The 16,846-nt window shown below is 37.0% G+C and overlaps 3 protein-coding genes and 1 non-coding gene across 5 annotated transcripts in view; 1 reads left to right on the top strand and 3 right to left on the bottom strand.

The window, feature by feature from the left end:
• Nucleotides 1-4,599, bottom strand: part of LOC127455998 (E3 ubiquitin-protein ligase arih1-like) — a 28,599-nt gene extending 24,000 nt beyond the window's left edge. The window contains exons 1-2 of one of the 2 annotated variants that reach the window (XM_051724260.1): nucleotides 4,483-4,599; nucleotides 3,253-3,592 (exon numbers count right to left, since the gene is read on the bottom strand). In XM_051724260.1, coding sequence (XP_051580220.1) covers nucleotides 3,253-3,537 — 285 coding nt within the window. In that variant the 5' untranslated portion in view covers nucleotides 3,538-3,592; nucleotides 4,483-4,599. Of the gene's footprint in view, nucleotides 1-320; nucleotides 461-3,252; nucleotides 3,593-4,482 lie in introns of those variants that run through there. The other variant, XM_051724261.1, reaches the window with a different exon arrangement.
• A 47-nt stretch (nucleotides 4,600-4,646) lies between these two features.
• On the top strand, nucleotides 4,647-7,926 carry arl2bp (ADP-ribosylation factor-like 2 binding protein). Its single transcript, XM_051724280.1, has 7 exons — nucleotides 4,647-4,718; nucleotides 4,990-5,059; nucleotides 5,151-5,212; nucleotides 6,049-6,155; nucleotides 6,240-6,325; nucleotides 6,718-6,814; nucleotides 7,087-7,926. Exons 1-7 carry the CDS (start codon nucleotides 4,700-4,702, stop codon nucleotides 7,192-7,194), a joined length of 549 nt encoding a protein of 182 aa, XP_051580240.1. The 5' UTR covers nucleotides 4,647-4,699; the 3' UTR covers nucleotides 7,195-7,926.
• A 199-nt stretch (nucleotides 7,927-8,125) lies between these two features.
• LOC127456009 (plasmolipin-like) lies at nucleotides 8,126-15,149 on the bottom strand. Its single transcript, XM_051724281.1, has 4 exons — nucleotides 14,823-15,149; nucleotides 11,359-11,532; nucleotides 10,892-11,005; nucleotides 8,126-8,570 (listed from the first exon to the last, which is right to left on the bottom strand). Exons 1-4 carry the CDS (start codon nucleotides 14,952-14,954, stop codon nucleotides 8,463-8,465), a joined length of 528 nt encoding a protein of 175 aa, XP_051580241.1. The 5' UTR covers nucleotides 14,955-15,149; the 3' UTR covers nucleotides 8,126-8,462.
• A 650-nt stretch (nucleotides 15,150-15,799) lies between these two features.
• trnal-cag (transfer RNA leucine (anticodon CAG)) lies at nucleotides 15,800-15,882 on the bottom strand. Its single transcript has one exon. It is a non-coding gene; the product is annotated as a tRNA-Leu (tRNA).
• Between the last annotated feature and the right edge of the window lie 964 nt (nucleotides 15,883-16,846).

Here is a 16,846-nt window from a genome sequence, read left to right on the forward strand (position 1 = left end):
TCATTAAAACTCTTTTTTTTTTTTTTAACCACTCTACAGATTCAATATTAGCAAACTATAGTTCTGTCAAATCATTTAGAACATCTACTTTGTGCATGACACAAGTAATTTTTCCAACAATTATTTACAGACAGATTGTTTCACTTTTAATTGACTATATCACAATTCCAGTGGGTCAGAAGTTTACATACACTAAGTTTACTGTGCCTTTAAGCAGCTTGGAAAATTCCAGAAAATTATGTCAAGGCTTTAGGCAATTAGATTCTGATAGGAGGTGTACTGAATTTGAGGTGTACCCGTGGATGTATTTTAAGGCCTACCTTCAAACTCAGTGCCTCTTTGCTTGACATCATGGAAAAATCAAAAGAAATCAGCCAAGACCTCAGAAAACATTGTGGACCTCCACAATCTGGTTCATCCTTGGGAGCAATTTCCAAATGCCTGAAGGTACCACGTTCATCTGTACAAACAATAGTACGCAAGTATAAACACCATGGTACCACACAGCCTTCATAATGTTCAGGAAGGAGACACACTGTCTCATAGAGATGAATGTAGTTTGGTGCGAAAAGTGCAAATCAATCCCAGAACAACAGCAAAGGACCTTGTGAAGATGCTGGAGGAAACAGGTAGACAAGTATCTATATCCACAGTAAAACAAGTCCTATATCGACATAACCTGAAAGGCTGCTCAGCAAGGAAGAAGCCACTGCTCCAAAACCGGCATAAAAATAAGCCAGACTACAGTTTGCAAGTGCACACGGGGACAAAGATCTTATTTTATGAAGAAATGTCTTCTGGTCTAATGAAACAAAAATTGAACTGTTTGGCCATAATGACCATTGTTACATTTGGAGGAAAAAGGGTGAGGCTTGCAAGCCAAAGAATACCATCCCAATCATGAAGCATGGGGGTGGCAGCATCATGTTATGGGGGTGCTTTGCTGCAGGAGGGACTGGTGCACTTCACAAAATAGATGGCAGCATGAGGAAGGAAAATTATGTGGATATATTGAAGCAAAATCTCAAGACATCAGCCAGGAAGTTAAAGCTCAGTCGGTCTTCCAAATGGACAATGACCCCATGCACACTTCCAAAGTTGTGGCAAAATGGCTTAAGGACAACAAAGTCAAGGTATTGGAGTGGCCATCACAAAGCCCTGACCTCAATCCGATAGAAACTTTGTGGGCAGAACTGAAAAAGCGTGTGCGAGCAAGGAGGCCTACAAACCTGACTCAGTTACACCAGTTCTGTCTGGAGGAATGGGCCAAAATTCCAGCAACTTATTGTGAGAAGCTTGTGGAAGACTACCTAAAAATGTTTGACCCAAGTTAAACAATTTAAAGGAAATGCTACTAAATACTAACAAAGTGTATGTAAACTTCTGACCCACTGGGAATGTGATGAAAGAAATAAAAGCTGAAAGAAATAATTCTCTCTACTTTTATTCTGACATTTCACATTCTTTTTTTTGTTGTTGATTTTCTGCCCTTTCCTCCCCAATTTGGCATGCCCAATTCCCAATACGCTCTAGGTCCTCATGGTGGCATAGTGACTCACGTCAATCCAGGTGGCAGAGGATGAATCTCAGTTGCCTCCACATCTGAGACCATCAATCCGTGCATATTATCATGTGGCTTGTTGAGCGTATTACCACGGAGACCTAGCGCGTGCGGAGGCTTACGCTATTCTCCACGGCATCCACGCACAACTCACCACACGCCCCACCGAGAGCGAGAACCACATTATAGCGACCACAAGGAGGTTAACCCAACGTGACTCTACCCACCGGGCCAATTGGTTGCTTAGAAATCCTGACTGGAGTCACTTAGCACATCCTGGATTTGAACTTGCGACTCCAGATGTGGTAGTCAGCGTCTTTACTTTCTGAGATACCCAGACCCCGACATTTCACTTTCTTAAAATAAAGTAGTGATCCTAACTGACCTAAGACAGGGAAAGTTTTCTATGATTAAATGTCAGGAATTGTGAAAAACTGAGTTTGTGTATTTGGCTAAGGTGTATGTAAACTTCTGATGTCAACTTTACCATAAACAAGGAAAATTATAGGTAATGATACAACTTCACATTAAGGAAAATTGCCAGAGCAAAATTTACCAGTATTTTCAAAATTTCTAAAATGGAAATTTTAGGTGATTTTCTGGAAAACACTATGTGTGAATGGGACTAATATGTCATCTTGCACATGTTCAGCTTGTGACAGTAACGACGTAAACAATTCCTGACTACATTGAACGAGTAGAGCTGATAATGACTGACGCTATAGCAAAGAACTATAGTACTATAATATATATATATATATATATATATATATATATATACACATACATACATACATACATACATACACACACACATACTATACAGAATCTATAGTCATGTTCAATTCATCATGAACTAGGCCTGATTTATAAATACTGGTGAGTAGGATAAACAAAACAATCAAACTGCGGGTAGCTGAATGCCATGTCAAGTTCCCGCCTTTCGATAGTTATTACTCCAAACAGAAGAAAGCAAACATCAGTCATTACTACTGCGTGCGTACGCAAAACTAATTTCACCTTGATGGGATATTTTTGTACTTTTTAATCTAACATAACCAGCCATGATGACGCATCGGTTCCGCCATGCTGTATCGGGTCCAACTAAGCTAGATAAGTAACTCTCACATGCTAGCATAACCTAACCCACATTCAAGCTAAACAGATGAAGATGATGAGCTCTTCTTCATCAGACTATTAACAACAAGCCCTAAAGACATGAAACATATGACGATATGCCAATATTGTCTTTGATGTTCTCTGGAACAGGTTTGCTTGTGATTAGCTTCCTAAACTAGTATGACCATAAAAGGGGACTTTGATAATATAGAGCGGGTGGACCTTCACTATGATTTTGGGTGCAGGTAAACTGAAAGCTGGTACGGCACCTTATGCCATTACTTGCTTTGTTGACCACCAGGGCTTTGAAGGACTTTTAAGGACAGGGAAAGAGCTGGATGATGCACACATGCTCTTTCAACACGGTGATCATGACGATATATTTATAATGATGACGTTTTACATTTCTGTTTGCTTCAAAGCGCAGCTGATGCTTTTGACCCCATTTTTCACTTCTTTGGTGCTGCCAGCGGGGGCAAAGTCTTACAAAATAAGGGGGGATTTTTTTCTCATTTACAACATTTGTTTATCCAGGGCGATCTGACCCAAAGAGGTGCCCGGAAAACACTTACCTGGATGACCTCGTTGACCTCCCGGATACACTCCACCATATGCTGCAGAATTTGCTCGGCGGTGAGAACTTCAAAACGATAGTCTTCCTCATCCTGTCCGGGCCCGAGGCCACTGCCTCCGGTCTCTCCGCAGTCGTCTCGGTCTCCGCCGGCCACTACGGGATCGACCAGCTCCACCTCCCCGAGCTCCAGGGTGTCATCCGCGGGATCCTCTTCGCCGCTGTCTTCGCTGCATTCCTCTTCCTCGTCGTCGAATTCGTAATTGTAACCCTCATCCGAGTCCATGACTGGGTTCCGTTAAATATTATGACACGCCAAGTGACACAAGTTAGAAGTGTATCTTTTGACAGATGGAGCAAAACAAATGTCAAAGCCTTCTTTAGCTTGCTAGCATTCCAGCAGCAGAGAAAACAACAACACAGAAGCGACGCTTCTCCTGGGCCAACAAAGAGACGCAGCGTCACGGGCCGACGCTCAATGACGTCATGTGCGTGACACAAAAACAAGACTTATGTCAAATAACGTTCTTTCAAAATCGATTTTGATGATACAATTTTAAATGACATGTCTGTACCCTCCTTTTCTTTCTTTCTTTCTTTCTTGTCTTACTATTATTTTCTTTGTGTGTCCTCTTTTTGTTTATCGGTGTAAGTAAATATAAAAACTTGCATCTTCTAATATGCAGATGTTGCTTGTATCTGTGAACTGTTTACCATAATGTTAGGGCAAAAATATAAATGTTTTTTTTTTTTTTTTTTTTTACTATATGCTTATGAACATGAACAAGATAATGTTTTTATTCTTTGTCTACAACGAACATCATGTTACTTAGAACAATACAACAAGTAAAAAAGTGGCAATCGTAAAATAAAATAAAAATACAAAAAGAGGAAAAAGGTGCCACTCCATATATGTCAGGACATGAGTTAACAGAGCACGTGCTCTTACATTAAAGTTTCAAAACATGTTGTTAATTAGAAAACCCAACATGCATTGCCCAAGTTTCGAAATAATACACAAATACAGGTTATGGCAACATATATATTAATAAACATTATGTCCTGACTCTCAATAATAATAAATCAGGTCAGTGTTCATGTTCAAAATAATAATAGGCTAATTTTGAGTGCAACACAAAATAATCTAAATCTAACCTGTTTTTCACTGAGGTGCCTCTCGCTTCGGTATAATCTGTCAAGACATGTCATTGTGTAAACATTAAACACTTACCGTCTGACTTGCTCAAAGAAAATTAAAAAGAAGAGACCACTTTGGCTATAAAAGCCGAGGTAATAGTCCGGAAATTCCTTCTTTCTGGTTTGGCGGTGTCCTCATGTGGTTGAAAGGGCGGAACTAGAAGAAAGCAATTTTGTTTCTACCGGACACATTTCAAATAAGTACGGGTTCCACCGTTGCCGTGGCAGCAGCGACTTCTGGACGATTTATTATGGATGCTCGAGAGACAAGTAATCTCTTTGTATATCATTATAAACCTTTGAACTGAAAATAATCAAGGGTGTTTTTCAAACCCCAAAATCAACCGTAGTGTTGTGTGTTACCGTCCTGCTGTTTAATATAACGCTTCAATGGGCTTACAAAGCATCTAAACGACCAGTTAGTTTATTGAAATCTGGTAGACCAGTTTGTCGTCAGATTTGTTTGTTCGTGGCTGGATTTTGTATCTCTGATTTTAAAAATTTCTGTTCTGTTGTCTTAACTTTTTATGAAACCCACAAGATTTGCTGGGCGGAGACGAGAACATAGTTGAAATGCAGAACTTGGAGGAAGAAGACTTTGCAGTATCAAAGTGAGTAGTATACACTTTGTGCTTTTCGGGTCAACTTATGTGTAACTTTATCAACAATTCTTCTTTTATCCATAATATTTTGTCTCTCCAGGTCATCAGATGCTGATGCAGAATTTGACATGGTAATTGGGAACATTGAAGATATTATAATGGGTATTTAAATATTAATTATTCTATTAAACCATCTAAATATGAATATTCTCTACTATTAATTTATTAAATGAGACCCTCAACCAGTACTCTACTCCTATGACAAATCCATTCTCTTTCTTTTGTATAACTTGCTGAATGTCATGAAACATTTCAAGAACATGATACAGTCGACATTTGGGGGAAATGTGCTTGTCTTAAAGGGATAGTTCACCCAAAAATGAAAATTCTCTCATTTCCTCACCCTCATGCCATCCCAGATGTGTATAACTTTCTATCTTCTGCAGAACATAAATGAAGATTTTTTAGAAGAATATTCAGCTCTGTAGGTCCATACAATGCAAGTGAATGGTGACCAGACCCTTGAAGCTCCAAAAATGACATAAAGGTAGCATAAAAGTAATCTGTACGACTCCAGTGGTTTAATATACTGTATGTCTTTGGAAGCAATTCATTCATTTTGGGTGAAGAACAGATAAACTTTTAAATCCTTTTTTACTAGTTAAAAAGGACTTAAATATTGATCTGTTTCTCACCCACACCTATCATATCACTTCTGAAGACATGGATATAACCACAGGAGTCATATGGATTACTTTTATGCTGCCTTTATGTGATCTAAAATGATGAGAGAATTGTTATTTTTGGGTGAACTTTTCCTTTAAAAATATAATCTCAATGCAAAAAATAAATAAATATTGTCCTAAAAAATTGGCCTAATTTTCTTATGTAAATATATATTTTCTTGATATTTTTCTTTTCTTTTGATTTTGGGGTAAAATGCGACCAAACTGCAATATCCTCTGTGGTCAAACTGACACATGCAATTTTCTTCCCAGAGGATGAATTCCAACATCTTCAGCAGTCTTTCATGGAGAAATATTACCTTGAGTTTGATGATTCAGAGGAGAACAAGCTCAGCTATACACCTATTTTTAATGAATATGTACGTTGCACTTTTTACCATACATTTATGATGATGTTAAGATGAAAATGTTTCACTGTGATTTTTAAAATTTTGCTTTCTTAGATTCAAATCCTAGAAAAGCATTTGGAACAGCAGTTGATGGAACGAATACCTGGTTTCAACATGGATGCCTTCACCCATTCACTTAAGTATGCTACATGATTTTATCTGCCTTAAATGGATAGACAGGGTCATAACCACCAAAGACATTGGGCAGGTTCCTCTCAATGTTCAAATTAGTGGTCGACCAACCTTGGTTTTTCAATGGATGATTTATAAACTATGATGTTTGCATCCTTTATGCTAGATAAACATATTGACTGTTGATTCATAATGCTTCTTGGCAGTTCAACGCTGTTTTTCACTACCATCCCAGTCAGTCTAAAGAACGTCTTTATTATGTAATACACATAATTTACCACTAGATGGAGGTATTTGACAGTAATGGTGACAGAAATTGCTTTGCGCTCAACACCATAACATGTAAGTCTACTTCTGTCTCACTTTTCTTCCCTTTTCCCTATGGATGTGTCATCCTCAGGCAGCACAAAGATGAAGTCTCAGGTGACATACTTGACATGCTTTTGACCTTCACTGACTTTATGGCCTTTAAAGAGATGTTCATTGATTACAGAGCAGTAAGTAAAAATCTGTTCTGATTCTTTACATTGCTGCAGAAGCAGAATTCAAAATGTAAACAGTAATGTGTATATTCAGAATTGTGAATGGTTCTTCTACTATTTGGAGGAAAGCTGTTCTACCCAGTTCAAATGTAATTCTTGGCTACAATAAAATAACCTTCTAAGATAAAACTTTGATTCATATTTTATTTCCTACTAAAATTAACAAAAGATATAAACTTGCATGTAGTCTGTGACAGAAACTTATTCGCCCAATATTCTGTTTATAGGACAAGGAGGGTCGAGGATTGGACCTTAGTACCGGACTGGTGGTGAAGTCTTTAAATCACGCTTCCTGTTCACCTTGGCATTCCAGCATGGCCTCACAATTTAGCTGAACCAATGAAAATGGACACCTTATGTAAATTAACTTCATGAGTTCACAAAGACCCCCCCCCCCCCCAATTTATTGTAAATTCCTTTCTGACAAATTGCAGTGTAAAATATTGTTATAGCTGGCCAGAAGGGAATCCAAGTTTAATTTAGGTTAATGTTTAAACTTAACATTCTGAACTGGTGAACTGTCAGGTATGAGTCTTCTAACAGTATTCATGTGATCTGACAAGAAATCCAGGCTTTCTTAGGTGTCAGTCCTTTGCAGCAAAACATTGCTGTTGCTGACCTTCATTAATGTAGAAAGCTGTAATGAATAGTCCTCTGCCTGAAGTCTGTGAGCCTCCCTTATATAAAAGTGTGCTCAATGTGGCCAGTTTATATATTTTCACTCCCACTCTCTATTTTAATACCTTTTAATATTACCAAAATAATTAATTTCACTTGATTAATAAAAAGGGCTTTTGCAATCAAAATGTCTAAATCATTAAGTATTATAAAATGTGCTTGGTATGATGACAGTTTCTAAATAGTTTTGAAACAGGATGGCACTGATGACACTACCTACTGCTTTTAGAGAAAAATGATCTAGTGGTCAAATAATCTCATTTTGTTTCTAAATTGATGTTTCTCTATGGCATTTACCCTGTTTTGGATGGCGTTGGAAGTGAGAGTGGGAAAGAAATGACCACCAAACTATATTATCTATCTAAATAATACTTAATGTTGTTGTGTACAGTACAAGTTTCAGCCTTTTTTACTCTCCTCTTTACTTAGAATGTGTTGTTGTGTATATTTGTTTATGATGTGTATATACAGAAATGTTAGAGTGTGTGTGTGTGTGTGTGTGTGTGTGTGTGTGTATGAAAGAAATAAATGCAATGGTTCTTTAATAATATTTAATCAAAAATTGTCATACTTGCTTAAAATGAATAATCAAGTAATGCACACTGAAGTATGACTTTATAGTAATGTAGGAACCTCACCACTTAAGTACATATTTTCTCATGTCATTTACATATATGCTGTGTGTGTTGTTTTGTTGTTGAAAGTCTTGGTACACACAATCTCCATGTTATAAACCATTTATCAATACTGCTGGAGATAGTTAACACTAGTTATGTCACATTTGCCAATATAGTGGGGTTTCTTCACTCTGTCATACCTGAAGAGAACTTTCAGTGATTTTAAATAATCAGAGTAAAATCCTAGAGCTGTCCTTACACAGGAAATGTGTGCGTCCACAATGAGAGTGTGTTGATCATAGAAACGTCTACACAGGCACTGTGGTTGCAGCTGCGTTTTGGCTATCACCCCTCCAGCCCAAGTAGGCAAAGAAGCTGCTAGCTGTATATAATAGTGTCACCACTATGGCAAAAAACTGCAAGAAGAAATACAGTATATAAATAAAAATAAATAACACCCATGTCATACTACAATGTATTATATTTAAAGGAATAGTTCAACCAAAAACTGCTGAATACAAAAAAAGATTGTTAGAAAAATATCTCAGCTCTGTAGGTATACAATGCAAGTGAATGTTGGCCAGTGTAGTAACTATGCAGTTCACAAAACAAATGGCTTGTTTTACACATTTATGTTTTACAATATTTGTTATGAATAAAGGCCTGTTCATACCAAGTACGTTTTTTTCGATGAATTGTTCGTTCCGAACAAGCTTTTGAACGGGAACAATGCATTCCTATGACGCTATTCACATCAGATCCGACAAATCGTCCGCCGACAATCCGAAGTTTTTTATTTATTTATTTATTTTTAATTTTTTTAATTTTTACGGGGAGTGGTCCGATTTGTTTTTTCTCTTCAGACTGCGATGAAACCTGACTGACCAATAAGAAAATATATTTTTGTCATTTTTCCAGAGTCGCTGCAGCTGCTCAATCCAGCATGTTGGTGGCGCTAATCAACTGGTAAACACCAGCATTGGACGTACAGCTGATAAATTAAATACTTAAATAGTTGCAGTTCATGAACCCCTTTGTACTGCAAACATAAACTCTTGAAAATCTTTTTGAAAGTCTGCTTATGGTGTTTTCTTATTATTTTAATATTATGCATCATATTTTATAATATTCCTGTTATTCGTAATGCACATCATTCCTTGTGTATTTATATCACTATACACTGTGTTACATTATCCAGGCATTATAAAAAGAGAAGTTCCCTTCGGGAGTCCATTTGGAATATACTTGTAGCAAAATACATGTGCAAATAAATATCTAACAGCGCTCTTTACTCATCTCACTCGCATAAAAAAAACAGTTATGCCAAATTAGATAATAAATGCTTTAACAGCATTAAATATATGAATCTCTAGCACTGACAGCTGAAAGGTGTGGAACAAGGAGCTCTAAAATACTGTGTGGGCAGGAGACTGGTTTGTAGAAACAGCAACAGCGCCACCTACTTTAAAGGAGTGAAATCGTTTTTCGTTTAATTTTTTATGGTCTCGGTGTAAATAGACCTTCCGTTGGAAGTTCATCTTGCAAAATCATCAAGAATTTGGAGTGAACAGGCCTTAAGTACGTAATTCAAAAAAACTCAACATAAGTTAAACCCCAGCTATTTGTTTTCAGGGCTTATAATTGTTTTATATATGTATGTATCTTGAGTTGTCATCATGCAGATGAGTAGCTGACATGTCCTGCACTGTGACATGCTATACTCCATCTAAAACTATTTTAGACTTTTTGCTATTTTTATTTTGCCCATTCTTTTATAATTTGTATGCATGAGCACATATTAATAAATTAAAAATGGTGAAAAACAAGATGACCAGTAACAGCAGCACTTTTCCTTGTTTAATCAAGTAAACTGTAATACCTTGATGCTGATAAAAAAATAATAATAATAATATCACGGACATGCTATGTGCCAACTTCCCAGACCTGTAGATTTAAAGATGTAGTAATAATACTAATAAAAAAAAAATTCACCTGTTGACCTTTACACATGGAGAAGATAAGAACTATGGTTGCAGTGTCTCCATAAACTTGCTCCACTGTGACGCCACTGCAGTACATTATAGGTTTGTCATATGCTTACAATGTACACTGAACTCGGAGCAATGTGCTTTTAAAGCCCTATAAAACACATAACCTTCCACAAAATAATCTGGTAAACACTTTTTCTCCTTTCTTTCATCAATCCTCTCTGACAGTGTCATTGTTACCAGACTTTTTATTTGACCTTTTTATGTATAACTGTAAGTGAAATATGAAGTATGCTTTGAACAATTAACATGCTTTGAAGTTATATTGTTAAAGGGACAGTTCACCTGAAAGCTTCAGTCACGATTTACTTTCATTTTGTGGAAAAAAAAAAAAGATGCAATTAAAGTGAACAGAATATTCTGCTTAACATCTTTTGTGTTCCGCAGAAGAAAGAAGTTTGGGTGAACTTTCACTTTAATCAACATTTCTTAGGAAGTTAGAGGCCCTCTCTGTAAGTTTGTCATCCTAATTTAGGTCTTGGAGATGCAGGCTGTTGTTAACGCTTGAATCACCTGACCTGGGTAAGCAGTGTGATGTTATGCTGTTATCAGTGGGTGTTTCACAGATAGTCTTTGCTTTAGGATTGAGGTAGGATGTGTACAGTAAGACACACCTCAGAGCTACTCTGTCAGCTCATGGTGTTTGTGTATGTATGTGTAGTGTATGTCCAAGAAATGATTTTACTCACTGCAGAAGCTCCCAGATGGCCATGGAATATATACCAATAGGGTGGGACTGAAACTGCATCAGCCAAAAAGGCAGTTAAGTACAGAACAGTTGCAACTGCATAGAACACAAAGAACTGCAAGGAGGGGAAAAAAAGTCAATGAATCATGGCTTTGCAACAAAAAACTAAACAAATGGGTTTGATTACAATAGTTCATCCAAAATAATCATTATTTACTCGCCTTCATATTTTTCTAAACTTGTATGACTTTTTTACACTTAAACACAAAAGGAGATAAAGATGAATAAAAGATTAAATGAAAGTAAATGATGACTGAACCCAACATTCTGCCTAACATCTCCTTTCGTGTTCCATGGAAGTAAGAAAGTCAAACAAGTTTGGAACAACATGTGGGTGAGAAATTATGAAAATTTTGGTGTGAACTATCCCTTTACTGAAACTATCTCCTCCATGACAGTGTGTCTTACCACTAAAGGCCAGGGCACTGACGGAAGCTTCTCATGCAAACTCAGTAATAGAATGACGAACAGGGCGATGCTTAGAATCCACAGTGTCACACTGACAAACATCACCCAGCCATAGGCAGGAATTGTGCCGTAGTAAGTACTGGCAATCAGTGCCCACACCAGTAATCCAACAACCTGAACATGGGATGAGATGAGTGTGTGTTAATGATCATTCAAAAAAATACAGTCTCTGACCTTCTATGAGTTAGAGCGGACAATAAAACTATATGAGGTCTATATCTCTGGCATGATGACAGAATTATGCAACATGATTACACAGGAAATCGACATGCTACTTCTGAATTTTAATATTCCCTGAAATCGACTCCATTCTGCCAAATTACTAACAAGTAGTAATGATGTAATAATGATGAATAATGGAACCAGGAAGTAAGCACATTTACTCCAAGAAACCAGAAGTATTCGCATTCACATAAACAATAGTGAGCACAGTTCGGAGGATGCCTTTTCGCTCTTAAATTACATTTTAACTCCACTGACGGAGAATACAATTTTCCTTGATATCGAGACATATAAGAGGTAACTGTACTGTAAAAACATACTGTAAATTTCACAGCTCAAAACTCCACAGCATTTATAGTCTGTTCAGGACATCATGACACATTGCTCATTTGTATTTCCACATCCCACAACATGTGTCATCACACCCTTGGCCCCACCCACTGGTGCTCAGTTCAAGTCAAGAGAGCAGGCCTTCCATGGCTAACTATTCCTAACATAACACCAAAGGGGACCCATCTGGACTATTTTGATTTATTTTGCATATGAACATGAACTACACAGAATCTTTAACCGCTGCCATATATCTCGCTGCTTTTAAAAGACACGCTGTCAAGTTACAAGGCTGAAAGTAAGAAGCAATTCTCTTTCATTCAGCTGCTGCCTCTAGTTGATTTGAGCACAAACGCATCATGGACGCGTTCTTTCGCCCAATTGCGCTATTTGTAATTGTTGGTGTATATAAACATAGGACATCTTTGATGATGGACAACGGATGTCTTTAACCGTCTAATATATTCAGATGCAATGTGTTGGATGTGCGTTATGTGTAAACCCTGTTGAGGGGCTTGTTCATTCTGTTCCGATTGAGTTTGCTGAATCTGGGGGGCTGCATGATGTTAGCCAATCATAACAGTGTGCGTTCACATTTAAGTTTTAAGGAGGTGCTTAAAATCTGACAGATGGCCAAAAACAGGGTGGAAAATGATCATATATTACTACATTTGGACTGTTTTGGTCTAAAACAACTTTTATAACATTATCATTGGACCGAAGGGAAAATAATAAAATTATAAAAAAATAGCACTTCCCCTTTAACTTCGCCATCTTGCCTTCTCTCGACTCCAGTGTCTCGCACACTCACTGCCTGGAGATGGATGAAGTGAGCTCTGCTGTCTTCACTCTCATTGGTAGTTGGTCCAAAATGATGCACGTCAGTTGCATACATTTTCTCAACTTTGTCTTGTCACTCAACATGGTGATCTCTGTCGCTAACAGTTACTGCACCTCATGTCGTTGGAAGCTGCTCTGCTCTCATTGAAAATGAAAGGGATTTTGTCACTTTTATGCGCAATGTCACCGGGGGTGTGAATTGGGCTTTAGGGTTAGGGGGTAGGGTTGATAAAATATTCATACCTGTTGACTGCATTAAATCAATTGCAATTACAACTCATTTTTGGCACCACCCTGTGGACATTTCTCCCGGAAACTGGTCAACAACTCTTTCAGCTTCAGCCACTGGGGGAAGTGGTTCGAATTTCAGTAAGCACAGTAGAGGTCTGCACGGGCTTTAAAATGAAGACCGAATCCGACCCCTAACTGAGACCGTGTGACCCAACCCGACCGATACTGTCAGATTTTAAGCCCCAACCCAACCCGTAACATCAAATTTTAAGCTCGAACTCGACCCAAACCCGAAATCACTCACTCTCTTTATAATTTCTTCTCCAAGCAAGTAAATTTGTTACAATAGGCTGTATTTTATGTAAGCATCATAGGCAAAATTCGTAACAGTATAGTATCAGTAAACATACACAGTTTTAACAAGGTACCACAACCCCTCAGCATATCAGAGCAGAAGGGGTAAAAACAAAAACGGAGGTTTGTGGGGTCTCGTTGGGCTCAGGTTGCAGACCTCTACAGCACAAACCAGTTTTTTGCATCAGAACATTTGACCTCCTCTCACCGAATTCACAGTGTGATCAGTCTGAATTATTTTTTGTCACTAGATGCATGATAAGCTTTCAAATGAAAGTGACTTAAGTGTGAATCATTCTGATTATACTCATCAGAGACACAACCCTATAAACATCTACTGTGTATTAGTCAACAATTACTTCTACTTTTAGCACCATATTTACTGTTAGAACTGTAAGTACCGATGTATGCCCTAAAGAATGTTTTAGCATAGTTATAATAAATAAGAACAAATAAGAAAAAAATTTTTATAAGCAGGCCATTTATACAATGAATATCAAAAGTTCATAATCTATTATTCAACTGATAAAGCTCTCAGATTTCATTCTATGTTTCTGACACATGATACAACAGACTTGCTCCTAAGATAGCTATTAGAGTACAATGTCACAAAACAGTAACATCTCAGGTCAAAGATACACTAAACTTCAACTACACAAGCCTGCTACATTTATATTTACTGTGTTTTACCAACTGTTTCATGTTTTCCTCAGTTTTGTTGTATTAGGGGTATTAACCCATTGCCCAGTGAGAAGACAGATAATGATCATCTTCATAACTACTGATATGCATAAATTTTTTACAGAATGTACAATTCAAAAAGCTAATTATTTGCTCATAGTCATATAGTTATTGCGGATTGGTTTATTGCACGTTTGTTAGTATAGCTTAATCTAGTTATAAACTTCCTCAGGAACACAGAGCCTTATTCTTGTGGCTCTGTTATACAGTTATCTTGGCTCCATGAAGAAACACACCTTATGCTAAGTACATAGCACAATATAAACACTAAAGCCACCCCTAGCCAAACCCTGTGTAAGCATGCACTGCTGACTTTTGTAATAAATTGAACATTGGCATAAAATCCTAGTTGGATGAATCATTATGGCTGTAATCCATAGTTCACAAGTCTGGCTAGTTTTATCAACCAGTGCCTACATTGTCCTAGTATGGGTTATGATCCAGAGGCAGACTACGTTTCTCATTAATATTGGCATTCTGCCACAGTCACATAGGCTTCAGTTCCACCACCTGAATGGGTTTTTGTATGCACAGAGAAATAACAAAGAAAAATGGGTGTGAGTGTTTTACAAAGGGAGAAAGAGTCGATTTGAAGTTAAATGAAGTATAAAAACTCAAATGTATAATAAAGCTGTGATTAAGCATGAAAACAAATAAAAAAATATATAAATTTTTATCCAACTTACAATCTCAGCCAGAAGAAGGATACCAGGAATGGTCTTGATGAAGTTCGCATTACCGATTGAAGGGATTCCAAAGCTTCTTTGAGGTTCAGGTGAGCTTGTCTGAGTGTTAACCTTCCCAGGAAAATCAGCCATTTCTTCTCTGTATGAAAGACTTGATTTTATGAAAATGTTGCTATGAAAAAAGGTGGAGCAGAGAGGAAGACATGCACCTCAGAGGAAACACACTGAACCAGGTAATACCGGTGTTGTCACTACCCTTGAAACTCAGCCTACACAGAAAAAGTTTTTCTCTCTGTTCCTCTCTCTCACTCCACCTCCCTCCATACACCTGTGTGTAACTGCAGTATTTACAGTGTGTTCATATAATATGTCATGCTGTTACTTCTGTGTACCTAGTGTAATAAATAACTTAAGTAAGCTGTAATAAAGTCTCACCCCTACTCTTATAAAGAAGAGAGCAGCATGATCACTCACTAGACCTAGAGTTAAAACGTGGTAAATAAAAAAATAGATAATAAAAAATAAATAAATAAATAAAACTATGTAACTTATAACACTTTTATTTATTTTTTTGCATAGCAAAAATGCCATCACGAACATCAGAAGTCGAAATCTTTGACAAATTAGGGCAATTTTATATGCAACAATACTTGTAAAACTTAGTTAATAATATTACAAATTCTTTAAATCTCTTATTTACTTTAAGCGCGCACAGGTCGATAACTTCTAGTAATATCTATTTTTAACATCGCGTTTAGGTAATTGACTTGGTATTATGGTAGTAGAATCTCTACTCTAAAACCCTCAGCACCTCATACATCCTCCACTAACCTGCACTGCAATGATTTTTCTACAGCACTCTGGTATTGAACTTGGCCACTTGTAAAGAAATGCAACTGTTATTAGTCGCATTAAGAATGTGTCCGCCGAGAACTCATGAGTTCACATTTTCAGTTAGTGAAGAAAAAAATGAATATTGTCAGAAGTGGGATTCGAACCCACGCCTCCAGAGGAGACTGCGACCTGAACGCAGCGCCTTAGACCGCTCGGCCATCCTGACACTTAAAATAATCATATACAATGATATATAGAATAATAGAAAGGGTATTTTGTTACATATTAAAGCAAAGTCAGAATTAAATGTATAGTTGATTGGTGACATTATACCGTCAGCCTACATGCACACCACGACTGCACCATAATTTCATGATGCCTCCCGATAACTTTACAACAAGCCCCAAACTTACAATGATAGGGTTGCCACCCGTCCCGTAAAATACGGGATCGTGTTTAAAAATAAAATGATGCGTATTTTGTCCCGTATTTAAGTTGGTTAGATGGCGTCACGGTGAAATATTTCCAGATCGCCAATTTAACATTGATATCAGTTGGAAAATTTGCCTACGCTGGGTAAAGGACCGTCTGAAAAGTCCACAAATGGTGGTAAAACTGTGGAGTTTTTTTTATATATAAATGTTCAATAAGATCAAATAATGTATGAATACAATCATAAAGACAAGTACAGGTGAAGGGAAAAAAAATAAACAAATAAAATAAATAAAAATTATTAAAAATAAAATAAAATATGTATAAACCATCCAAAATGTATACATAGATAAGATAAAGAAGACAAATAATCGAAAATTTTTAAATAAATATATGATAAATTATGTATTAAAAACAATTATAAGTCTTGGGTCAGGAAAGTTCTCATTTTAGCATAAAGTATAAGAAAGGATATGCAATTTTTTTATTATTAACGCATATAAAACTGTGGAGGATGCTGTTAGGGGCCGTGATATAAATAATGATTTAAATAACCGAAAACAATTCGTTCACTTAAAAAATTCATTCAGATGCACCGATTTTTTAAACAAACAAAATGGACGAAATGGCGGAAGAATGACGAACAGTATGCTACATAAATTGCTGATCCACGTGCATGGTAAATAACCATGTCAACATCATGTTGTATGTTGCCATATGCTAAAAAGTGATTTTAAGCCTGTGAAAATATTAAGACA

The sequence above is a fragment of the Myxocyprinus asiaticus genome, chromosome 18 (assembly GCF_019703515.2).
Source record: "Myxocyprinus asiaticus isolate MX2 ecotype Aquarium Trade chromosome 18, UBuf_Myxa_2, whole genome shotgun sequence".
NCBI classification, from domain to species: domain Eukaryota; kingdom Metazoa; phylum Chordata; class Actinopteri; order Cypriniformes; family Catostomidae; genus Myxocyprinus; species Myxocyprinus asiaticus.